General features: G+C 38.2%; 1 protein-coding gene across 2 annotated transcripts in view; it reads left to right on the plus strand.

Annotated features, from left to right (window-relative positions):
- rab6ba (RAB6B, member RAS oncogene family a) overlaps positions 1 to 27,555 on the plus strand; it is a 77,809-nt gene that overhangs the window by 20,358 nt on the left and 29,896 nt on the right. For both annotated transcript variants that reach the window (XM_084722555.1, XM_084722556.1), the window contains exon 2: positions 13,142 to 13,200. In XM_084722555.1, the coding sequence (XP_084578681.1) occupies positions 13,142 to 13,200 (59 nt within the window). The remainder of the gene's footprint in view (positions 1 to 13,141; positions 13,201 to 27,555) is intronic.

The raw sequence follows: 27,555 nt of genomic DNA on the forward strand, positions 1-27,555 counted from the left end.
TTGTATGTGCTGTAATATAGCCATAGATGGTTTAAAAATTTGCCTTATTAAACAAATGTAGCCTGTTTTTTGCTTAAACATAAAGATATTGTTTCATCTATAAATCACCTTAACAGCGTTTATTAAAATAGTACCGGCTGGGGTTTAACATGGAGAAATGTTACTCTCTGTCCCAATTTCATACTGCAAACTTTCTGCATACAGTATACAGCAGGAGTACATCTGTATACACTAATCTTTCAAGGGTATACAGCTTTAGCTGGTAGTGCATACAAAAAATCAACTACAGTCAGGAACAGGAAATGAACCAGTACCTACACTGTCAGATGTCACTGCCAATTACACTTGTTTGTTTGTTTTTCAAGATCTGTCTGTTGTTGTCTCACCACCATTTTTAATTTATGAACAGCTCATCCATTTCTTTTGTGCATTGCGTTGTGGGACAAGAGTATGCATTTACAGCACACTTAAAAATCAAGCCCTTTCCGTCATGCATTACTGACTATTTTAACAAAACCTGGCCACTGCAATTTCATTTTGCTAAATCTAATTTTACAATGTCATGAAACATGGAGGTTACTAGCAAAGAAGCAGGATGTCGTGGTTTACTTCCAGATAGATAAGATGCATGCTCTGCAGTTTTGCTTTCTATTCACAAAGACAGTAAACGCATAACAGTAACACACTTATTCTAACCAGATATGTGTTTGCTTCACACATACACTAATTCTAGTTATGTGATGATGAAGGAGGGTCTTGTGGTTTTGCCTGAGGCAGCCTCACATCTAATGGCTGAATCCAGAGAGCTCATCATGGCTTAGTTTAGGGATTTGCCAATATAAAAAATGCAAGATCTTGATTTTCCCTCTCATTGGAAGTACTTCCTGAGACACAATTTTTTTTTTTTTTTTTACATCTTTTACATAAGCAGCTTCAAATGAGGGGCATGGCTTTGATGCTGATTATATCTGCCTTTGAGCAAAGCACCTGACCCTCAAATTTGTGACAGCTAGAATTGTTTTGGTTTTTTAAACACAATATTCAGCCAAATGTTTTAACTCTGATGCATCTAGTCAGTGTTTGTGTCCATGTGCAGTTGTGTCTGCAGGTGGGATTGAAACAAGAAAGTTTCACTGCAGATATATTTTTCACTGCTCTTAGGGTGGCATTTCCTTTTGATTTGTTAATGTGTGTGTAATTCGTTAACTTAGACTGAAGGAAATTCATTTGGAGCCCATCTGCTGTTTGGCTTTCTCCTGTCGGGTTCTGTATGCCAGCTGCTGTGACTATGAATAAACAAGTACACAGATGCAAGAGTCCATATCTCTCCCACTGTTCTGTATCTTCTCCAGGTCTCCTCCCTCAGCAAGGACAATCATAAATAAGCACTTATTTTTCTCTGTTCCTTCATTCATTGTTAAATATTAGATATCTGCCTCTCTCCGGCGTGCTGAGCTCTCATCCCGGTGTCGTGCGAAGGCAAGGCATGACACGCACGGTTTTATTTTTATCCATCTCCTTGTGAGTGGGAGTCGGGCCCATGCAGAAAGCACTGCCATGCTCTGATTGGCTGCCAAGCCCTCAAGGGTATTCCATGATGCCTGCCGCCAAGTGACCAGCAGTGGATTTACCTGGCTGCTCGGCACACAGCTTCAGGGCTGGATGGACAACTTAGTTTATTATTCGGTTTTACAGAGCTCAGCAAGAAATGGTAGTTGGAAGTTTAGAATGTGTGTGCGGTCATTGTCTGGCCCATAGAATTAACTTATGAATGATATGAATTCTTTATTTACAGCATCAGCCATAATAGCTTTTTAAATCCTTGCAAATGTAAAACTGCAAATGTTTGCGTAACACTTTTTAATTGGAAAGAAACTTTACTGAAAAAGTTTTTGTTTGTAGAGTTGTTTATTCCACTTTCTGCTGCTGAAAATACATTTGCAGACATATGCTTTATAAATATTCTTATTATGCTGTCCTGATTTTGTTATTAAAAGGGAGTGGGATGTTCTATTTTACAGGACACCCATTTCAATTACATCCACTCAGTACAATTATTTACAGTTCTTGTGATATCTGTTAGGGATTTATCAGGTTCTTGCAAGCATATTTGTCACACATTAGGTTTTTAGTCTCTGATTGCTTAGATGTAGAGCTCAGAGAATCCTTAACTAACTCATTTTATGGATGCACAGTTCACAAATGGCAGGAGGGAGGCAGAGCCTAATGTGAGCACAAGTGTGTTGGGCCTTTAATGTGCCGTAAAATTGCATTTTGAGCTCTTAAGAGATGCCTTGATGAGGTGTCTGCTGACTGTGCTCAGCGGAGTCCTGGTGGTGGAAGTGCAGGTTGTGCAGCAGCAGGTGCTCAGTTCTCTCTGTTAATTGGCCCTCATGTTGCTAACTAAGTCTTTGAAGCATCACACCAAGTAGAGACTTCATTAAAACCAAGGATATAATTGGAAACCCACTATGCAGGATTCCCCTGTCTGTGTTACTATTTATTAAGCTGTCTATACGGCAACTACATAATTGATAGCTTACTCAGTGTGGTTGTGTATCATCAACAGGGATAGTGTGATCAATTGTTGAAAGAGTACTGAAAATCTGTACTCAAGTACAAGTTATGCTACATTGCTAAAATATTACTCAATTACAAGTAAAAGTACAGATGTACAGACATTACTGCCATTTCAAGGCTATAGCTTCAATATCGATTAAAACATTTTTAATGGATACATTTTTAGAGGCATCTTTAAAATCAATAAAAAACTTAAATGACCAAAAGAAAAAAAAGTACAAGTACCCAAAAAACAACTTAAATGCAGTAATTTTAGCATTTATAATTAGTTACTTCCACCCCTGAGTGTGGTGGTTGTTGAATTCCTGCACCGTGATGTGCATTGAAGGTCTGAATGATATGAATAGTTGTCAGTGAACAGTTGAGTTTAAGAACATAGTAAAGTAAAGCCTGCAGAGGACCAGTATTACCTAGCGAGGACCTCTAGCAATTTGTAATAATTGTGGAGATTGTCTGTGACCTTCATCTCATGCGAATCTTCCATGTCTGCAATGTGTTAAGTAAAAATTCCACTGCAAATTACCAACCGTATTTCACCAAATGCACAGGTTGTGTAATGATAGTCCTGTGTGAATCGGCATCTCAGCTGTGTATTTTTTTTCAGCATCTGTTTTGTTGTCAGACAACTGAACAATTCTGAAATTTGACTGTAGCTCATAATATGCTAAACAGAAGTCAACAGCTGTGCTGTGCGGTCGGCTATATTCAAGTTTAAAATGAGTGATGATGACATTTAGGAGCAACAAAAGGCTGTCACATTCAAGTATAGCCGCCAAACATCTGTTACTTCATCCAAATGAGCTGAACACACACGCAGAAAGTGGGCAAAACAACGATATTTTTACTGTGGCTACTGAAGAACACATACTCCACTTCTGAAACAGTGCTGTAATGTAAAACCTTGCAATCGTATGTGGGAAAGAATTTCAATACATTTGAGTAAAATTCACTGTGTTAATACTAGTCCCATGCGAATAGGGCTTAAGTAGCATTTGCAAAATAACTGCAGGTCTAGTTGACTGATTGATTGTGATTGCAATATTATGTTTTGTGATACTGTATTAATTCTCAAACTGTATCGCAAAATTGTGATACATGCAAAGATTCATGGCAGTCATTCATTTTGTGCTGTATTTGAACCTCCGAATCCCAGATAGGAGTGTTTTCATCTGTCTTTCTATCGCTGTTTTGATTGCATAAAAAAGTAAACCTTTTAAACTTTATGCACATGGTGTTGTGTTCTTCACACATGACAGTTTTCCAAAAAATATATTAGAAATAGCTCTATGTCACCTTGTTTAAAGTATTGTGTTAAATCACAGTATACAGTATTGAATCATAACCCCCTGTATCATGATTAATTTTGCTTCCATTTCCAGTGCACCTACATCTGCATATAACACAAACCGTATAAGTTGTACAAGTCGTGAACCGATGTCTGCTTACATTAAACGGACCCATTAGATTAGGACTGAACGATGCATTTTATTTTTTACTGAAAAATATAAAATTGATGATGATGTCATTTTTGCTTGGGTCTTTACCAAACAAGCACGTTCCATTACATCTGGAGAATATGATTTGTAGGCTAGGGCATCTCTGTAGTACCACAATGCTTCATTTATAGCGATATGTTGTGACACATTTTACCTTGCTGCTCCTGTGATTTGGATGTTGCACTTGGCCATATTGCAGTTTCTATTTTGATTAATTGTTCAGCCCTACATCAGATGGTGCTGTTTTTCTTGTGCCAGCATGTGGACTCACTGCACGTCTAAATGGAAGATGAAGTCATCAAGTTCACATACAATGCTGCACCAGGATGTTAAAGATTTAAATGCCTTATGTAACCTCATGAATTCATCCTCTCTAACCCCTACTGCAGCTACATAACAAGAAAAAATAGCTCCTCTAAAATTACCACAGCCATTAGAGTAAAGCTATATGTAACCACGGTAACCAAAAGTCACAACAACATATTTTCCAAACTGAAAATTGATCAAGGGCTCTTAATCGCTTGATTATAGACATCACAACAGCGTCCTGTTCATCCTCAGTCCAGAGACTCAGTCATTAAGGTAACACAGGATCACGTTAGCATATTCATTTTGTGGTCCCCCTTTGAGTCCAGGAGCAGACCAGGACTTGAATAAGCCATTCTTAAAACAGCCCACGGGAGCCTTTATTAGTAGGGGGCAAGTTGGCCCGGCTGGTGAGAGCCACACTGAGGCGGCTCGGGTAAATTAGGCTGCTACATGTTGTGAATGGTGGACGGCTTCCTTCTGTTATTAAGGTGGCCATTTGGACTAAAGGAGCTTGTACATGTTCTACACTTTAATTAGAGCATGACGGTAATCAATAGGTGCCAGACACTGAAGAAAAAGCTACGTTGAATAGCCTAAATGTCAAGATGAGACATTTGCACAGACGGCCTGGAAGCCGTGGGAGAATACATCAAGCACATAACTGTTGCATCATTGCTTTCACACCGAAGGGAATATGTACCATCCTGTATGTTCTCAACCTTTTCTACTTAACCTTTATCATTTTTGTGATAAGTACTCACTGAACCACCTTGTGCATTATAGGATGCAGTTTTGTGTTTCATCAAAGAGATGGCATTAGTTAGTTTCATCACTTGTTTCTTATTACATAATTAGCTTTTCTTAAGGTTTGTTGGTAGTCAGGCAGTGTAAATTATAGCGTAACTTCTTTTAGTCCATCCTTTTAAATTTAATAAGCTACAGTGGTCCCTGTAACTAGTCTGCCCTGTGAGAACGCACCTCTATTACCACCTGAATGAAAAGAGATTTTCGCTGTTATCTCTCCCTTTGCTTTGGGTTTTACTTTTATGTCGACTGAAGCTACTAATGATTTGAATCCTATCATAATCTCTAAAATAGTGTTCAGCATCAATGGCAAAGAGGATGAAAAGCTTATGAGGGGGAAATGTTCAGAAATGCAGAGCTAATTCTGAAATGTAATCAAAAATCTGCCTTGTTAATCATTTCTTTTTAGCCTAACAGAAAATTTACTAAATTATTGCAGCCATGAGCGTAACTAAGCTTCCTGCTTCCACCTCAGTAATTAAATTCACACAAACAGACCTGGAGTTATATCACAAGATATTGACAAAAATTGAATACCACACTCAGTTAAGCCTTTTGAGACTATGAGGACACTGCAGGTTGGATCAGGACATTAAGGGACATGTTAACGTTTCCTTATAGTGCAGTGATGTAATTCAGTGTGCATAATTATACTGTTTTATACATACATCTAAGCAAAATCAAAGTGAGCGAGTGTCTCTCTTGGGAAATGATTTTGGTGTCTCTTCAGATTTTGTTCATAGTGCACTCTCCCAGACTTGAGTGAGAGGAAGAAATAAGGACGTGCTGTCTGTTCCTGAGTTTTGAAGCTTTCAGCAGTGACTGAGAGGCACAGAGAGTGCTGTCTCATGTTGCTTAGTGGTCGAGGAGGATGAGTCAGCAGTGAGGACGTTGGATCAGACTCTCCATCCTAATGTTCTGCTCTCTCATAACCACTGATGTGAAGGCATTCAGTGCAAAGAAATATTCAGGATAAAAAAAATACTAACTAATGTTTAACTAATTTTGATATTTACCAGCTGAAAAGAGAGCAAATAAAAGGATTTCTCTGTTTTAATGTTGTTTAGGTGTTTCACAGTTGACAGAGGCCTCAAAAAACAACCTTTTTATGAAATTTAGAACATATGTAGACAAAACACTTCTCATTTTGAGTCAGCGGTGTTAGCTGTATTAGCTAACTAGCTAACTACAGTGTTGTGCAAGTTCACACATAAAAAGAGCTTGCTGAGAGTTCAGTTCAAAGAGATTAAAATGAACTAGTTCACGTTCATAGTTCACAATTTTGAATTTTTAACTAAGTTCACAGTTCCAAAAATGACCAGGAATGCCAGAGTCTTTATAATGATGTCGTTCTAAGTGGTGCCTGATATTCATATCCCAGGATTACTAATATCTATAGTAAGGGATAACAATTCACAACAATCTGAGAACATTTTACGCTATAGCAAACTTCATCACCAACATACTGTTGAAATTTCCATCTAGGAACTCAAAATTCCAACTTTCCAGTGTAACTTGAATGCCACATAATACATGAAAACTGCAGGGAAAATACTGTAATTACTGTACATTAATAAAGAGCATCGGTCGACATACAGATATCAGTCTTTTTATTCCCTAATATTGTTATTGGCAGCAGGCCTAAAACTCCAGTGTTGGTCAGGCACTAGTTTTTGATGTTGGAAAAGTGACACCACCCTTCATACTCCTAGTACTGCTTTTACTACAGCTCCCGTCATGCAAAATTAGACTTTACTAGACAAGTCATGATGGAATTTTCAATTAGACCATGACTGAGTTAGTAGAACGTGTTAAATTAGCTGGTATCCATCTAAAGTAGGACAGCTCTGGAGCTAAGTAAGCTAGATGATGTGTTGATAAATTAGCATGAGATCATTAGCATAATCAGGAGCTGCACTCAGATCCTGCCTTGCAGATATGGAAACCAAGCGAGGGCACAGACACATGTAATTAGTCTGCCTGATTAAAACTCTTTCTGTAAACAATTGGAACTGGTTGCCCATTGGATGAACTGTGAAATAGAGACAGATTATGCTTACTGAGTGAGCCTCTGCTTGGAAATTTTGAGGACTGAGTTACAGTACATTTCTTTCACATGAATAATTAATTTAAATTTCACAGGTATTTAATAAGAACAAATCTGTAATGGCAGCTGTTGCTCTGGGAATATAAGTGGTTGAGTAGATTTTGGTCTATTAGTCATCAGCCAATAAGATGAAAAGTCAGTAAAACTGTATGGTGGTCAGCACTATCCAGAGGCGGGTCAGTGTGTTTACTGGCAGATTAGATATAACTGTAGCACTTTGGATCTGTTCCACTGGAGTTAAAGGAATATAAGATAGAGCCAACCTTCTACACTGCTGCTAAATGGATATAAGAAGAGGATGTGATTGATTCCTGCTGGCTTCCCCATTTGCTCTGCTCCAGTCCCCTCATTAGTAAAACCACTGAGGATAAGAAATCAGAAAACCATTTACACCATCTATCAGTGAGTCAACCATGTCTCACCAGCCTTCTTCTTTTATAAGTGATTAATTCTGGTATATGATGAAAATGATGAATTCATTATTGAATTGATATGAAATTAGTTGGCAGTTTTCCTGTCATTTATCAGTCACATACCATGACACGCCTTCATAATGATTCCTGGCAGCTTAGTTAAGTATAATTTTTGTGCAGAGCAAAGCATCAGACATAATAGTTAGCTACATTTAGGTACATAATAAGAATATGTCTTCTTGTGTATCCACTGTAACAACAGCTTGTCCAAAATTGATTTTCCAGCGCAGACATTAAGAAGCACAATGAATTGGTTGTCCTTGATATTGATAGTAATGCCAGTGTTGGTGGGAATAAATGTTAGAATGCATTTTCCTATCTCTGATCGCTAAAGTCCTTTGTAAACAAATTAGAGAGTATCCTGTCCAGGTTTACTGTAAGTTAACCTGACATTGATCAAGGGAATCAATATGGTTGAAGCTGAGCAAAACTCTGTCATATATCTGCATTAAAATGTCTAAAAATGCTATCCTGTTATCTCCAGATTTGATATTATCACAGTATTTGGTGCCCATTATATAAGTGTTCCATTTTATTTTATTTTTTTCAAGATGTTTTTTAGGGTTTTAGCCTTTACGTGAGAGGTCAACTTGTAGATAGACAAGCACTGGAGGAGAGAGAAGAGGGAATGCATGCAGCAAACGGCCACAGGCTGGAAATGAACCCATGGCTGCTGCTGTCAGTCAGTCTGTCTGCCTGAGTTTTATGTCAGCAGCATCATTGCTGTACTACATGTAAAAGTGGTATATAAAATACTTTTTAAAGTAAAAGTGCAACATTTTCCTGTTCCTGCTCAGCAAGCTAGTGCCATTAGAAAATAAAAATACATTTCAAGCTAAACGGAATAGAGCCATTGGCTTGCATTTTTAAAATGAAATATCTCTAACTCAGTCAATATCAAATCAATTCGGGACCTTGTAAATCAAATTGATTTGGTAAATCTCAGTCGATACCCAGCCCTAGTAATAACTGTTTAGTTTAAAGATGTCTGAAACTTAAGACTCATTAATAAGATAACTGAACAATAATTTGTTATGTTGTGATTGGTCGCACTGATGGAACATTCCTATCATAGTTACCATATCATGATGAAGATAATGTGAATATTTCTGGGTGAGGATGACTGTGATGGAGCTGAAACCTCTTTAGGGTTGTAAAACTGGACTAAATGTAGTTTAAAAGTGAGTTTTTGAGTATAGGCTACATATAGTCTAAATGTGTTCTGACTGCATTTCATGTTGAAATATTTACACATGTTGAAATATAGAATAATGTTGAGAAAAAAAATTACAGTCAGTTTGAACTGAGACACCTGCAGAATCATTATTACTGTGTCGGACTCTTAACTTTACCATCAGAGGTCAATAAGTAAACCAAGTCTTACATGTGTGATTTTCATCGTCAGTTGCCGCCACCGGCATTTTGTCTCTGTCACAGCTGGTAAATAATATATTTAAAAATCAAATGTAACATGTAATCAAATTCCAGCACTTTATCATTCACTAATTTTGCTGGGTAAATGATGTGAATGGATTAGTGTTAATGTTCTCCACTCCTGTTTTTTGTGATAAATGTCACGGTCTGCATTGGCACACATTCATATTTCTACCTCCACTGGATTTAAATGGATGCTCAGCCTTTTATTTTCCCGTTGCCATGGTGAATCATAGTATTAGAGATCCATGGATTATGGCTTTCATGTGTGAGTTTAACTCAGAGGTAACATACTCAGAGTTCATCGAACTGAGGAACTGTTATAGAGCTGACTCAGGCTCAGTCAACTCAGAGTTCAGGATTAGGCTCAGAGAGTAAACCTGCTCTCTGAAAAAGAGCCCTGGTCATAAGATTAATCTGCGGGGTTGTGAGTTGATTGGAGGTGTAAAAAAGAAGAAAAACACAACTCCTCCCACACTGCTTTGGATTCATATTTTGCACTTCTCTCTAGTTATTGGATAATTTTACCTCAAAACCCTCATTTTAAATTAAACCATCTGAGAAAGTTAGAGGAGAAATCTTTTTTTTGATGGAACTGCTAACAGTTAAAAGAGTTGTGTAACTAAGTACAGTACATGAATAGATGTATTCAGTATTCAGTTGCCACCTCCACCAGTCCACCTCTGTCTGTAAATGTTTTTGGTACCACAGTGTTAACAGTTTTTAGCTTTGCCAGGCTTATGTAGGAAATCATGTTTTCTTTTTCTTTTTAGTTGTAAGTTTATCCATGCACTTTAGTAGCCTCATCAACTGGGAACAGTTTTTATGCAGTATAATACATCAAACAAAGAATTTAATATTACACATGATTTGAGTTTCAATGAAGGTAAATCGGCTATTTATCACATACACAGTGGCATGTGGTGAAAGGCATTTGCATTTGACCCATCCTAAGTATTACAAGCAGTGGCCCAGTAAGCCATTGCTTTGGTCAATGGCACAGGAGAAATTTTCCTAACATACATGTTTTTTGATGGTGAGAGTAAACTGGTGAACTTGGAGTAAACCCACACGAACATGGGGAGAATGTGCAAATTGCACGCAGAGGGGCCCTGCCTGTGCCAGGGTAGAAGTAATGAAAATTGGCCTTATAGACCCAGGTCAGGAACAGGTGGACTGTTCAACAAAGTTGCTTCAGAAGAGTTTTAAGTACTACTTCTGCTTTTTCTTCTTTTTTAGCTGATCTGACTCTCATGAGGTTCCAGCTGGAACTTCATAAATCTCTCTTTCTCTAGAACGCTGTGGATTCTATTGTCTCTGTGAGCAGAGAGGATATCTCCTGCTACCATCTTGGTGTATGCTCCGTGTTCCTCTAGTTGGATTCAATAGGAAGCCAGGGAATTCAGTGGGTTTCTTTGCCACCTGCTTCTTGTTTTGAAGAGTCTTTTTTTTTAGGCCTTCTGTGGCCTGAATGAGGCACCACTTCTTCTTCTTCTTCTTCTTCTTCTTTTGCCATTTGATTGGATGACTCTCCAGCTACTTCTCAGCCTTGTTCAGACCAGCCATGAGGGTGTTTTCCTCCTCTTGCTGCTCGTCCAGCTGAGCCACATATTAAAGGAATGGATTTCTCTGTCTCTTCAAGCAGGGAGGTTTTCTCCTGCTGCTGACAGAGTTGCTCAGTTTCCAAAAGATCCTCTGCCTTTTTAAGGGTAGATGCAGTCTTCCTGGTCTTTGCTGTGTTCCTCCATCTGAGCTTGCTGGGAAGCCAGGAATATTTCTAGTCTGCATGGGGAGCTGCTTTTCAGCACGGGCATCTAACTTCATTGCCTTGACTTTAGTTTTGAAGGTTTTATTCTCTCCCTTCATCTTCTCTAATTTGTCTTCAAGATCCTTGCTGTTGGAAGTTTCTTGCTTCAGGTGACTCTGAGCTTTCTGCAGCATCACGCTGATCTTGGGAGGACAAGGATTTATCAGTGGTCTTCTTTGCCTCCTGCTCCTTGTCTTGAAGAGTCTTTTTTTAGGCATTCTGTGAACTGAATGCCACTTGATACGATGACTCTCCAACTGCTGCTCAGCCTTGTTCAGAGCAGCCATGAGGGTGTTTCTCTCCTGTTGCTGCTTGTCCAACTGAGTCACATATAAACCTGTGGATTTCTCTGTCTCCTTGAGCAAGGAGGTTTTCTCCTGCCAGTGGAAATGCTCAGTATCCAAAATGCCCACTGCTTTTTTCAGGGCAGATGCAGTCTTTCTGGTCCTGGCCCTGTGTTCCTCTCGCTGGTCTGGATGGCAAACCATTTCCCTGCCAGTCTTTTGCAGCTGTGATGTTTAGATTCTTGTTAGTCTTCTTTGAAGAGCAGGCCTCTTGACGTTTGGCCTCCAGCTGAGATTTCACATTACTAATCTTTCTCAACATCATCTCTTTCTCTGCCTTCCACCTTTCTTTCCTCAGACCTTATCTAATAAAACAGCCACCAATTCCCCTTGGATTTCCAAGATAACTTAACCCTCTGATCTACTTAGGGGTAAGCATGGCTTTGCTGTCCCTCAGCTCAACACTTACTTACTTTCAGGGAATTGAGGAAGTTTTTCTTTCTCTGTCCAATTTGTTTTCTTTTACCATGCATGGCCTCCATTCTGAAATAGAGATTATATCTGAACCTAAATTGGGTCTCAGTATTGATGGCTCTTGATGTCTTGAAAATCATTATTAAAATGCCTGAATTATAGAAATGCTACTTTGTCACTTTGAAATAACTCCAATGTCAGAGTAACTGGTGTATGCAGTATTCGGCACTCAAATGAATAATTAACTGTATAATAACTGGCTATTTCCCATTATTCTGTGAGCAACTGTGATCTGATTGTATGCTGCACACAGCATGAGTCTGGGAACAGCAATGACAGTGAAAAAAGTTGGTCACTTTGCTGAGAAGTTAGAGGTGTGCAGCCTGTCGCCTACAGCTCTTTGTCCAAACCATCACTTATGACCCACTAGAGGTGTGTGGTGGTGTCTGTGTGTGCAGAGACCCTGCCTTCTGCCTGTATTTTCATATTTTCTCATATTTTTCTTTAGACTGGGGCAATACATTTATCTCCTTATTCAGTGCTAACATGATACTTGGGTGTCAATTCGACATGTATTGCAGTTCTACAAGTATCCCGATTCGATGTTATGATTTAATGCAATATATGTTTGCTTTTTTCAATACTAGAAATATTTTTTTAATATGATAAAGAATATTAGTTGCTTGAAGGTGCAATACAGTTCTTAGGTATTATTTTCTATGAGTGTAATGCACAAAAAATCTGTTTATTTGCTTCACCAGGACTGTATTAGTGTGATTTGATGAGATTTGATGTTTCAAGGTGGCCTTGAAACATAAACGAGTTTGATTCAAGTGTTGTTACACTGTGACTGATAGAAACCCAGAAGATGACAGAGAATATATGTTTTCAGGGTTTTTAAAACTAACCAGCGGTCATTTTATTAGACTCAGTTAATCAGTGTGTGGTTTGGCATTCAGTTTCAATGATATGCAGATGATGGACAATTGTAAATGTCAGCAAAGGCTGTTGAAGCCCTCAGATAACGGTCTTTTCCCTCAGGTTTCCAGCTGTTCTGTAAAAATTACATTGCCTCTTTGCATCTCATCACCGTGTTCTCTTCATTAAATATATTATATGGGAAATTTACGTGTGTTGGGAACACACATAATGCCAGTAGCGGCAGCAGCACTGTAATTACATCTGGACCTGATGCCACTGCTGACCTCCTGGTCACCCCCACGCTCAGTAATGAGCTCCCTGGGCAGCAGTGACAGCCTTGGCAGAAACCATAACCACCAGTCCTGCTGTTCCATTTATTGAGCGTCTGAATAGAAGAGGACAAAGTCTCTTGTCTCTCATTTAACACATTATGTCTTTTTCTTCTTTTGCAGTTGGAAAGACGTCTCTGATCACACGATTCATGTATGACAGCTTTGACAACACATATCAGGTAGGTGCTACAGCAGGCACTGAAAGTGAATATTTTGTCTCTAATGATCAGTTTTGTCTCTATTGATTAGTTACACTGTGCTGCATGTGTTCTCTTTTGGTAGTGAAGCTGTACATGAATTAGGGACATGGATCAAAGACATAATAATCAAGGAAACAAGTTCACCAGAAATAACTATTTTTGTATTTTTGTGTGAGATGTAGAAGTGATAGCCAACATGGAAGTTAAAACAGACACCTTTGAACTGAACAACATCAAGAGAACTGTGTGCCCTCAGGCGATCACTATTTCTAACCCTGTTCTCCAAAGCAGCCTAATCTCAGTCGTCATCCGAAAAACAGAAAATTGCTTATGCAGCTAAAGCTCTTATAGAGATCTTTGCAAGTGTCTGCAGACACGCAAAGGGCCCCTAAATAAAACCAACCTGCAGTATTATTGCTTTATAAGCAAAAAGTATCTACTTATGTAGTAATAAAAAAAGAATTAAAAATAAATCTCACAAAGCTATTCCACCCTCCTTCTAATATAGTTTTGAGTGTGTGTGTGTGTGTGTGTGTATGTGTATGTGTGTATGTGTGTGTGTGTGTGTGTGTGTGTGTGTGTGTAGCTTTCAGCTCACGCTGGCTCTTTATTGAAGAAATGTACAGTGTTATGAGCCTGTGCAATGTGTGAAAAAGCATAAGTAGATTAGCTGCACTGTAATACCCTGAAATACCATCTATATGAGAACACGCAGCATGAAAAAAATTTAAGAGGTAATGTTTGTTTTGCTAACTTAAAGTAAGAAATTAAACTTACAGTGTGTAAGATTTATGGGGATCTACTGGCAGAGTATGGTAGGAATGGAATATTATATTCTTAAGTGTTTTTTATTAGTGTATAATCACCTGAAAATAAGAATTGTTTTGTTTTGTTACCTTAGAATGAGACATTTATATCTACAGAGGCCATTGGTCCTCTTCCATGGGACCACAATGGTGCCTTTTATTTTTTATTTTTTTATTTATTTATTTATTTTTAACAGTAGTCCAGGACAGACAAACCACACACTGACTCTGGAGAGCCTCCCATAGTTTCCCTTACATTTGGAAGGGGAGGGTGAGGCTGGGGAAATTCAGTTAGTTGCTAAGCACAACCTCAGCGCCAGATGCCACTAAATCATCCACACTAGTCCTTTAATTTGTCACTGAATGTTTTTTTTTATCATCTGCTGGTAATACTACCAAGATATCACTCATTGCAACTACTTTATGTCTTGTTTGTCTTGCCCGAAGGAAGAATCTCTGTCTTGCAAACAAATTGTAGGCTCTAGCTGTCTTTTTTTTTTTTTTAACTTAAATTTCATTACTACCAGTTATTATTGCACTACTGTTTAATTTTCAGAGACAATCTTGTTACACATGTGCTCTTTGTTGGGGGAATGTTTCTACAACCCCAGTTCAAAAGAAGTTGGCACATTATGTAAAATGTAAATAAAAACAGAATACGATGATTTGCAAAAGCTTTTCAACCTATATTCAAATGAATATGGCGCAAAGACATGATATTTAATGCTCAAACTGATCAGCTTTATTGTTTTTGTAAATATATACTCGTTCTGAAATTTGATGCCAGCAAAACATTCCAAAAAATTTGTGGCAGGAGCATATTTACCACTGTGATATATCACCTTTTCTTTGAATGACACGCAGTGAGTGTTTGGGAACTGAGGACACTAATTGCTGAAGTTTTAAAAGTGAAATTCTTTCTCATTCTTCTTTGATATTAAATTTCAGGTACTCAATCTGTATTTGGGTTGATGGATGGGTGTAGAGGTGTAACAGTTAGTCTAATTATCATTTCTCAACCAAAAAGTGACAAATGAGTTGTAGTTAGTAGTTTATTGGTATTAATTAATAGTTGTTTAATTGTCATAAATTGAATATCTTAAGGTTTGTCAAACAAATCAAGCAAATTGAAAACATTACTGTGGCCCCTGAGATATTTCAAATGCCACTATTTTTTAATTTTTCACCATAGTGTATACATTGATAATGTATACAGTAGGAGAGGTGAGGCCAGAACCTCACTTTATCTGACTATACATCTCAGTTTTACTTTGAGGAGTTGTTGCCTTCATTTAAAAACATCTGTGAGTTGGAAAAGACATTTCCATCAGGTATAAAATTGGCCTGAAGGCTTGCTATCAGGCCAGTAAAGTTAATAATGTTCTGCAGCCTTCTGGTCCTTCTAAAGCTTTAGACATCCGGCTTCAATCCCACAAGCCCAAGTGTTAATCTGGCACTGCCTTTGAATCATCTGTGGCCGCCTCTAAAGATTGCCTCAGTTCTTGATCTAAGTCCTTTTTCTTCACCTCCTCCACCTAACTTGACTTTCTCATCCTGTATAAACATTTATAATTAAACCTGGCTCTATGTCACCAAGAATGAAGGTTTATTAAAGGAATGGGTTGACATTTTGGGAAATAAGCTTATTTGCTTTCTAGTGGAGAGTTTAATGAGAAGATTGATACCACTCTCATATTTGTCTGTTCAGTGTAAGGCTACTGCCAGCAGCTGGTAAGCTTAGCGTAGCACAAAGCCTGGCTCTGGCTTTGGTTTTTTATACAGTTGACATAAACAAGATATAATGTTTTAGTTGCAGATGCTGGTCACCTTTTGACATAGCCAGGTTAGCTGTTTCCCTCTCCATCTCTGTCAGACAGCCAATAAGCATTATTTCCCAAAATATATAACTTTTGCTTTGAGGAACTGCACAGCATAAAGAGCACAACATCAACATAAGAATGTCTAAAAAATAGTGTTAAGCTTGTACTCGGCTAGGTTTTATTTTGTCATCAGTGTTGCTACTAAGACCTGTCTTCTTTGGCCTCATTGCATCCTACTAACCCCCCAAAAAGGGGGGAAAAAGTCTATTCTTCAGTTTTAGCACAAGTACTGTGCTGTGCTGTAATGAGATTTGGATGGCTCATTGTGTGTGGATTAAATTGTCTGTGTTAGCTCTGTGATGCTGTGCTTTCACCGTTGCTGCTGTATCCTCTTATATTTCTACATTCCTAAGTCATGAAAGACTACACAGCCAGACATTTCACACTGACTGTTAGGGCTCATGTCTTTGTGTTGTTAAGCTGCTGGATCTCCACAATGCATAGATGTTTCTTTAAACATCTCTTTGTGACAAATTGCTATGGAACGGGGTTGGCTTATATTTGGGCCCAGTTGGCTGTGGACTCAAACATGGTGAAGCAGACTCTTTTTAGCAGCTGTTTATGCAGCATTTTAACCTATCAGCGTCTCAGTGATGGGAAAAGAAATGAATCGGTTTGTTGATTCTTGTTAAAAAGGGGAGAGTTTTTGCTGGATGATTAGCTGGTATAATGGAGGTATTCCTCTGTAGTCCATTATCAGGTTTTCTGGACCCAAATTGTCCCTTAATAGAGTGGAGTTAGGACAATTAAAATTGGTTTTAATTCGTTATTGTATTTCAGAGCTTTTCATACTGTGAGGTGTGCCTCCGTGATGAAGCAGGGGTGTGGAAAGAGAGACATGAAGCAAAGCGTGAGGTGAAAGGGACCGGTGCATGGTGTTCTAAAAACAACAGGACATTAGTTTAGCCCATTGATTTGGCCATCTTATTGACACAGTCAACAGCAGCAGCAGTGGCTGTGACACACAGTTCACAGAGACAATTAAGATCCTTTAAAACCCTTAGTGCGAAATTTCTGCAATTTGCATCAGAGACCATACTGCTCTAAATCTAAACACAGAGACATGATGTATTTATTTTATGTTACTTTAAGAAACTTACGCTTTTATGCAATGTCCATTATGAATAAATATCAGTAAATGTTGCTAATTCCAGTACTTGCCTGAGAATCATCATGTTTTCAATTTTTCTTCAGTATCAAAGTTACCCAGTGAAAGTTGTCTGAACATTCATGGGAACATTGTAGACAAAAGTTCCTAATAACCAATTCAGCATACTTTTGCCACTTAGCCAACATTTAAATAAATATAGGCTAAAAAAAAAATGTAACCAGCGGTTTTGTGTACGGATGTTCCTGGCGACTAATTTCCCTGTTGATTAAATGCAAAATTTTATTGAGACTAGTCGACTAGTCTAACACTGAGAAAACACTCAGAAAGCAGTTAAAATTGAGCAGAAATTATTGATTTATAACATGAAACACTGTCTGAAAAAAAATCTGTGCGTTTTAAGAGCCATTTGAAGCCGTTAATTAGAGTCTACAATTGCCAGATTGTACTTTAAATGCCACTGAAATGTGCGCTACTTTGTGCTGTGCAATACAATCTACAAAACATGACAACAACTCACTAAATGCTTCAACCTTTCAGACTGAAGAGGATCACAGTGTAGGCGGGTAAACAACCTGTAGCTGACATCAGCTGCCAGCCTGACACACTGTGTCTAATGACAGTGGGCTAATGACACCTGTGTTGCTAACGTTAGCAACACAATGTCGCTAATGTTAGCAATGCTAACAGCAGCTGCTCTGGTTGCAAGTTAATGTCTCTGTCTGTGCTTAATGTGGTCACATGTTGCTCCAGTCGAGTGATTATATACCAGTTTATTTTGTGACGGTCTTTCCATTTCCATTTTTTAAATTACAACACTGCCAAACCGGGCTGATTTTACGAGCTGTTATCTGTCCGACTTTGCTGATATAAACATCCGAGGTTGCCTGGGCCATCGGGGCATACACACTTACGGCGTACGGCGGGAGGGGCTGCCATCTGATGGTGCTGCAGCCCCTACTAGTGGCAGGCAGCTGCATAACATCTTAGAGGCAACGGATAACTGGCATTGTGCATGAATGAAATATTGATAAAATATTGATAATTAGTTTAGAATGCATGTTCAAAGCTTTGTCCACTATTAAATGGCAGACATTAAAACCCATACTCTATTTCGATTCAGTATAATACAATATGTCATGACTGTAGTGAGATTAATATCTACCTAAGTAAGGTTTATAAAGCATGGGAAGTAAAAGCGACACAATTATTTCCTGCATCATTTTCGGTGAGTAGCACACTCCTAAGCACTATTACCTGGAGTGAATGTAGGCGTCTATTGTTGCCTGCTGTCTGTCTCGCTTCAAGGCCGCTGCTGTAACTCACAACCTGAATACAGCTGGATGAATTACGACTTTGAAATCCAACAGCCGTTAAAGTCGGCACTGAGTGCAGTCATTCCGAGGAGCACCAGGGGAACGTGGCTTTCTAGACAAATGGCCGCATGCACCAGGCCTCATTGTGATGAGGCCTGAAGGGACAGCGAGCTCTCCTCTCTTTTTCAGCCGTGTCCTCCTATTGTAAGTGGGCAGGCAGCATACTAGGCGGACAGATGCCGGACAGATAGCATCTGCTTATTTAATGATGTATCCATATGCTGTTTAATGTCAGTGTCTGCCTCCTGCTATTGTAATGGCCTGGACATCAAATCGGCCAGGCAGGAATATAAAAATCACTTTGTTATTTTATTTGTGTAAAATGAAGCCATTTGAATTAGGGCTACAACTCAGGATTATTATCATTATCAATTAAACTACCTATTTTCTATTTATCAATTAGTTGTTTGGTCCATAAAAATAAAAATGTTGGAAAATATCGATCAGTGTTTCTCAAAGCCCAAGATGACATTCTCAAATGCTTTGTTTTGTCCACATCTCAAAGATATTCAGTTTGAATTTGGACATTTTTTTTTTCGTAAGAAATGACTCAAAATGATTAATCGATTATCTAAATAGTTGGCGATTAATTTAATTGTTGATTAATAAGCGATAAATTGTTGCAGCTCCAATTTGAATTCACCACTTAATGCTCTTCATTCTCTTCTTACAGTCGCCTTCTTGGGTTTTTTCTTTGTTCAGATAGTGGATTAATGATTTTGTGATGGGTGCCATAACCTCTGCTTTGTAGCCATAGATCAAAGCCAAAGCTCAGTCTCTCCTAAATGTATGTGTGTTGTCCTCTGTGTGTGTGTTTGCATGCTGCCCCTGTCTCCCCCGTGTCTTAATACCTCCTCTTTTTCCTCTCTGGCTCAGTGACAGGTAGGGCTGTAAATGATTTTGCATTTTTTTCTGGTTCATCTCCCGAGACCTTTGAGTATTAATTAAAATGCTGCATGCATTAGCTTCGTTCGAGTGTTTATGCTGCTGCACAGAGGGGAGGCTTGATTTGCCCAGTGAGGGTGAAAAGATGCTTTGAATGTGAGCCTGCAGGAGACATCTGTCCTGATGAGAAGATTTACGGAGTCACGGTTTTCAGGCCTACGTACTGAATCACCGCATGTTTTTGTTTTCACGTACGTCAGGCTGTTAGATTTGAGCAGATCCAGTGCAGTCCTTTGAAGGAGGAGCAGCAGTATATTTAGAGACTGAGGGCCATCGGAAAGATGAAACCATGTGTGGTAGTGGCTTTAGTCAGCGGGACGATGACTAAGGCCAGATTTGCTGCCTCTAAAGCAGCAGACTCCCATCAAGCACCCACCCAGCCGAGGGAGACAGCGGCAGGCGTCCTCAATGCCTGGCAGCACATGCTAAAGGGCTCAGAGCCCTCCGGAGGCAGAATGCTTTTGTCAGCTGTGGTGGAGCTGTCAGTCAGCCCTGGCCACCAGGCTGTGACTGCATCTGTCTGCTCTGCCCAAATACTCCACGATTTAGTGTAGCAACTAGTGAATCTCATTTATTGGACATTTCAAAAATAGCTTCTATAAAAATGTTATAGTGACAGACAATTTGAAGCGGATGATAAGACAATAAAGGTGTAAGATTTTAAGTAATATTATTCTGTTTCAGTTGAAATTTTCATTGCACCAAATTTGAAAATGGTTCAGTTTCATTTTCCACATACACCCCTGGCTTGGCTTTACTCAGTTTGACTCTGCACGTCAACCCAGTGCAGCAGATAATTGCATTACCACTACAACCTGCTTGAAGATGTGTCGTTAAACTGAAGATGAGCAGCTTAGCTTTAGTCGAGCAGCTGTAAACTGGCAAACACTGAACTTCCTGTAATTTCTTTACAACAAAAGTCCAGAGTTGCTGTGTTTTTCAAAAGCTTTTATTATTAAACAGCAAAACCAGGAAACTTTTGTTTTTCATCAGCAGTAACTTGACATGTGCACCCTGTAGACTGTCTTTTTTGGTTCCATCAACATAACATTGTCAGTTAAAATTTAGAAAATCGATTTTTGACATACGTGGATCAATTCAGAATCTTCCACATCAGTATTGCAGTGCATCCAAAAATCAAGTATTTTCTCTGTCTTATGTGAAAGCCTAGTATACTGAAAATGTTCGGATTTTCAACAAAACAGGCATTTTGATTAAACAACCAATCTATAGTTGGGGATGGAGAAAAAAATTGATTGTCTTAAGTGCTTCTTATGTTAGTCTGTTAGCTTGATGCTAACTCATAATGGTAATAGCCACTGACAAACTAATGGAAATTAGCATTGCTAAAATATTATTTTAATACATGAATCCCTTTCACTTCATACGCTTAACATAAAACAGCATGTGTGCTCATACTAACATGTATATAACATGTAATAACATGTATATATTTCCTGTGCTTTGTGGAAACAAACTAATAGCTGCTGACTTCACATTGCTAAGTTAATATGTTACTCTGGCTTCAACAGTCCACACTGAAGCGTTACAGTAACCTCAAAGGGTTAAATCTCAAACGCAGAATTTCCAATAGGTTAAAAAAAATTCAGCTACCACTTGGAAGAGACATTGCATGCCAGGAGAGGGCAGCACATATATTTACATTGGGTATTTTATTTACTTTTCACTACTTGGTGAGCAGTAACAGATAAATTTAGCACTTTACTTCAAAATGTGCATTTTTTCATTGTGTTTATAGGTTTTATTTACCACTTTATATTCAGTCAAGTCCAGGGTTTTAAAAGGACACTTTTCAAGTTCAGTGTCCTATGTAAGGGAGGTAAATTTAAAAGCTCACATTTGTGCTGTTTGTGGGTTTCAGGGGCTCTATTAATTTTGGCCCAACATCTTATTTTTATGGTTTTAGGCTTCTGAGAAGAACTTCAAAACTATATATAATTTTAACTACTTTTACATGCAGTATAGCAATGATATAATGAGTAATTTATGATGAATAATTTTCAGTTTTAGGTAAGATACTTTTATATTCTTTGCAAAGCTGAAACAATTAGTCAAACAATTAATTACTCAATCAAGAGAAAATTAATCTGCAGCAACTTTGATAACTGATTAACCGTTTTAGTCAGTTTTTCTGGTTTCAGCCTCTCAAATGTGTGCTGAGCATTGTAAACTGAACAATCTAGTTGTGGACCAGTTGAATTGTTGCTCTGATAAAACAGTTTGAAGATGTCAGCTTGGACGAATGGAGACTGTTTTAACTTGTCTCTTTAAGACTAAATGATGAATTGGTAAAGCGAAAAAAACATTTGATAGATAATCAGTCATATAAAAGCAATTGTTGGTTACAGCCCTAAGCCTCTGTAATGTCTTTTAATTGTGTTTCAGCTGCTGCAACAACCCAGTCAGTTTTTAATCTGTTACAACATTCATTTAAGATCGATTTAATCTTAAATGAATGTTGTAGTCAGGTACAAATCTACCCTTAATGCTTTGTGACACAAGTAAAGTGAGTCAGATAGACTAAGTATGAATCCACAATAGCAATCTTCATTACTGTGATTACAAATGTAGCATGTTGTAATTGTTATGCTCTACATATATTCTAACCACAGCTTACTGTCTGACAAAGAAGGCATGATCATAGACTGATCTAATCCCTCTTGTGCTGGCCGGAAACTTCAAATTAATCCTACTTTTGTGTTTTCACAAACTGCTGTCAAATACAATGCTGCAAGCAAATGCCAGTATGCTTACTGTGACTCAAGGTCTGTTGGTTTAACAGCGTCCCTGCCAGATGGAGGACCTTGAAAGTCCTGCTGGAAGCAGCAGCAGTGGTGGAGGAAGTGTTCAGATTCTCTACTTACATAAAAGCAGAAATACCAAAATCTCAAAATCTTGCATTTGTTAATGAATTTACATGCTGTGATTAAAGCCAAATGCAGCATTTCTCTTTAGTCAGAAGTCCAACATCTTGCCCGTGCAAACACTTCAAATATTATTTAGTTTAGATTATACTGCAGGCCTCACGCGCCATGACCTCCTCACAGCTAAACAGTAAACTGTGAGGCCTCTGCTCACTGGAATCAGAAGTATGTACAGCTCTGGAAAAAACGAAGAGACCACTCTCACAAATGTTTCATAAATCAGCATCTCTACATGTGTGGCAGCCAGTCCATTCCAGTGTTTGTTGGATTCCAACACAAGCCTCATCATTCTGCTTAATGAGACACTGATTAGATGATCACCTGAACCAAATCTTATTTTATGAGGAAGATTACAAAAAAGACTGCTGTGATTAAAGATTGAGATTATCTCACCAATATTGATTTCTAAACAATTCCTAAGTTAAAATATTAGTGTTTTGTTGTTTAAAAATGAATATGAACGTGTTTTCTTTGCATTATTCGAGGTCTTTTGTTATTTTGACCAGTTTCTGCCAATAAATGCACTAAATGACAATATTTTAATTTCAAATTTGAGAGAAATGTTGTCAGCAGTTTATAGAATAAAACAAAAATGTTCATTTTACTGAAACACATACCTATAAATAGTAAAACCAGAGAAACTATGTTGTGTCAGAGACTGATCGGAAGACAATCCCACTGAATTACAAGATTGTTTTGTGGAGACATCCTGAACTACTGATTATTTCAACTAGTTAAACTTTCCACATTAATCATCCCATTACTTTCTTTCAGAAGTCACTGGAATAAATTGTGTTCTAGTGAACTACATTTACTGTCTGGATGTAAATATTTAATGATTTGAGATAATGTTACAGCCAAATTAGTCTGACTCACCGGATGTAAACTGTGGGTATAAGCCTTCCTTTGGCTGCTTATTTCTGGCAGCATTCTTCTCCCCTTCTGCTGTCTGTGTGTTACCGTTTACAAAATCCCTGTCGCGATAATAACAGCCTCTGAGCTAGCAATCAACACGCTACACTGCAAATGGCAAGTTACCCTAACCTGTTCACTAACTAAGTGTATGAATATAAACAAGCCAGCAGTTGCCTGTAACCCTGCACTCTTCTCATTTCTCAGTTTGTACTTCCTTGACTCCTTCACTTCTCTCCTTTTGTCTTACTTCCTCCCACTGAGATCCAAGTGAAGGAGAAAAGAAAGAGAGACGAGCAAGGAGTTATCTTGCATTCAGCAAATCACTGCTGAACGCAAGATAATGTTCTTGTCAGTATAATAATTCAACAAGCAGCTGTTTGCTCTTGTAAACATCATGGCAAGATTATAGCATCCTACTTTGGTGTATCCTGCATTCAACTATTAAAAAGTATATATATATTAAGATGAAATGTCATTAAGAAATGTAGTTAGAATGATCCTGTAAAATGCAACCTGTTGCTCTGGAGCCACATGTGGCTCATTGACCCGCACAGTTATTTTTCCATTCTCCGTTTGTAACAATTGAAACCTGTACACTGAACAAAGATACATTTAGTCTTTTTAAATGTGCATCACAGCCTACGTTTATGGCTCGGGGCCTTTTCCTCTAAATTTTGTTCTCTTTTGAGAGTAAGGATTGCAGACCCCCGCGCAACACAAACAATGAAGGGCACGAAATTTGTTTGTGAATTTGATAATTTTAAATAACTAATATATCTTCTAGCTACAAAAGGAGCACATTTGTAGAGTCATTTTCAGAGCTCTTTTGTATGTCACAGTTCAAAAAACCACTGAAAAGACGCAAAGGATACACCTGAGCATCTTCGTTCTTCTGACAAGCTTCCCCTGTCCTCGCTCCTATGTCCTCGAGATACATTACAGGAATTCAGATGTCCTTCAAATGACATGTCGAGATCAGTTTCAGGTCACAGGCAAGAGGATAAAGGATGCACAAAATAGAGAAATGAAAAGAAACCTTTTCTTTTGCTGGAACTCAGCCATTTTAATGCTGGTTGTGCTGTTGCTCTCCCTCAGTTCCATTACCTCATTTGTAATTTTGTAACTTGTCGCCTTTAAACGGGTGTGTTTCAGAGTTTCAAATGAATTCTTAAATTCTTGAATTATTTTTCTTATATTTTCTTAATAAATATTTGATGACTAGTGTAATTATTTTGTCAATTTGTATTTGGTATTGGTCAAAAAAATAATTGTTTACAGAGTGATAAGAGTGATAACGTGTTAAAGAGGTTGTTTTGCATGGATATGAATAAAGGTGTGCCTTGAGATTTTGGCTTGCTCTTTGGTGTACCTTGGCCACAAAAAGTTTGAAACCCACTGGTCTATAGGAGAATAAGTGTGATTGTCACAAATACCTATATCTAATTAATTAAAATTATCTAATTTCTTGAATTATCCTTTTGTCCATAAAATGTCTAAAAATAGTGAAAGATGCTGATACATTATGCCAGAGCTCAAGGTTACATTATCTTTTTGCCCTAACTTGCCAGTCCAGAACTCGAACATTTTTAATTTTACAGTGACATATGCCAGTGAAGAGCATCAAATCCTTATTTTTGAAAAGCTGGCACTCAGTGAAAATTTGCCATTTTTGGTTGGAAAAAAATACTAGAAGTTAAACTACTTGCAGATTAATTTTCTGTTTCAGGGTTTCCTAACCCTGGGTCCTGTGGACACGCTGCCCTGTATGTTTTACATGTTTACCTCTTCCAGCTCACCTGATATGTTAGGACCAGGGTAGGGAAACTCCTGTACTGCAAATGCTAGTTTTGGTCATCTGATATGGTTGTTTATGTTTTTTTTTTAGTAAGATACAGTTAGTTCACTTTGATTTCATCATAGTGCTGTTGCTTACATTATTTGGAATTTGCATATTTTCCCATCACCTTCAGTTTGGTTTGTACTTTGTTGGATGATGGAGCTTTTAGCAACAGCAGTAAATGCTAATGAATTTTGAAAACTGTCTCCTGATGTCTTCACACATCAGAAATTTCCTGTCAAAATCAATTTATTTAATTTTTTGATTTTGCATGTGAAAAACATCTTAAGACCAATATCCTCAGGCCATATTCAAGATAAAATGTAAAAAATACATTAAAAATAAAATGTGGATGAACTCTATTGGATCTGTTGAAAGATTTTTTTTTGCCCTAGTCGCTGGCAGGCTGGGCCAGAGAGCTGTGAGAGCTCTGTCTTCTAGCAATGTGTGCTAGTTAAAAATTTAAAAGGAATATTAATAATTTCTGGTGATCTAATCTGTTCATGTATAGCTGTCTGTGTGGGGGTCTATATTTAAAACTGGGGGCAGGAAAGAGCCCACAGCACCTCTGCCTGCCATCCCCGAAGAAAAACCCCTGCAACATCTCTATGCTTTTGCATTAATTCAAGCTATTCTGTCAGTAATTTCACTACAGATCAGCAATTTCATGGTTTTCTGGGCTGACCTGAATGTTCAAAATGTTCTTTAATTTCAAAGTTATTTTTATGGGCTGCTGTGGTGGGCCACTTTAACAAAATTAGTGCCTTCAACCTCTTTCACACAGTGATTTTCTTTTCCAGTCTGTTGTAGAACCTGACCAATATTGTGTATTTAGAGCTGATATTAGGGGCTAAAAAAAATTCTGATATTGATTTTATGGGCCATCATTTTTTTACTCATTATTGAGAATTGGGACAAAATTTTTGAGGGGTTTTTTGGGTTTTATACTTTACTTATGCTGGGAAAATGTGTCAAAGATCAAATTCTTGGCTTAAACTTTTTAATGGGCCAACCTCTCAGTGATTTGATTTTTTGATTAAATAGCATTTATTGTGGCTGAGGACTTGCAAGATACACAAAAGTGCTAGTATTATAATATAAAACATAATGGGTACAATGGACTAATGGTTAATGTTTTTTGTTGCATGATAGGTCTAGTGTGTAAGATTTAGGAGGGTTTATTGGCAGAAATGGAATATAATACTTGTAGGTATGTTTTCATTAGTTTAGACTCACCTGAAAATAAGAATGTTGTTTCCATTACCTTAGAATGAGCGATTTATAACTACAGAAGGTGCAGGTCCTCTTCCATCGAGGCTGCCATGTTGAACCGCCATGTTTCTACAGTAGCCCAGATAAGACAAACCAAACACTTGTGCCAGAGAGGTCCTTCCGTGTTTTTTGTGAATTTTGCGGCCATATGGCTGCCACTTTTCCAAGATGGCCCCCATTTCTGGCCCAGAAATGCTATCTGGGGTCAATTTTGTAAAACTGTTCAATATGAATGGCCTTGCTATCAGATCAAATAATGGGGGACAAGTCATGTTCTACCAAAAGAAAAAAAATACAAATTATTACTAATAACTATTACTATTTTCTGATCAGCACAGCATCAGTCATTTTCTTGGCCAGTGCCCACGTTGTGTAATTAGCAAATGTTCTTGCGCCACTCTGTACGCTTAAACATTGCTACCCTCGCTAGTCGGCACCAGAAATACTTGTCGGTTAAAGTATTTAACAAAATTTTATTCATGTAAAATGTCAGTTAACTGTTGCCTCTAACATGTTATGCAGCTGCCCGCCACTAGTTGGGTCTGGAGCCCCAGCAGACGGCAGCCCTTCTCACCCAGCATGAATGCCCCAATGGCCCAGATGTTGTTATCAGCAAAGTGGAATGGATGACAGCTTGTAAACAGCGCGGTTTGGCAGTGTTTTGATCTAGAGCATAACCCTAAGGTTGAATGTAGGCTGTGTCAGAATAAACTGGTATTAACCACTCGACTGGAGCAATGTGTAACCACATTCAGCACAGACACAGACATTAACCTCCACTTAGAGCAGGCTGTTACTGCTAGCAATGCTAATGTTAGCCATGCTGTGTGGCAGGATGGTTAACGTCAGCTCCAGGTGAATGATGTTGTTTACTCACAGACACTGTGATCCTTTTTCGGTCTGAAAAGGTGAAGCTTTTCATAAGTTGTTGTCATGTTTTGAAGGATAATGTGCAATGTTGACTCTACATTCAGTATTTTTTCCGAAGATGTTTACCAGCGTCATTTAATCGGGCCGGCCAACCAGTGACAGAAGGACATAAAGTTGTGAAACACTTAAAGTATATTCTGCCAGAATTAATAGGGGATTTATTTTGGAAGTTTATATAATCCACCTGTCTGATACAGCCAAAAGAAGTTTTATTTGACTCACTATAATCTTGTATCAAGTACTTTATAATTTGAATTCTTTGAGGCTATTTATTTTAAGCAGTGCTTGATCTGACTGAGTGCAGCAAAAGAGTATAAATG

The sequence above is a fragment of the Lutjanus erythropterus genome, chromosome 7 (assembly GCF_056507025.1).
Source record: "Lutjanus erythropterus isolate fLutEry1 chromosome 7, fLutEry1.hap2, whole genome shotgun sequence".
Classification (NCBI taxonomy): domain Eukaryota; kingdom Metazoa; phylum Chordata; class Actinopteri; order Lutjaniformes; family Lutjanidae; genus Lutjanus; species Lutjanus erythropterus.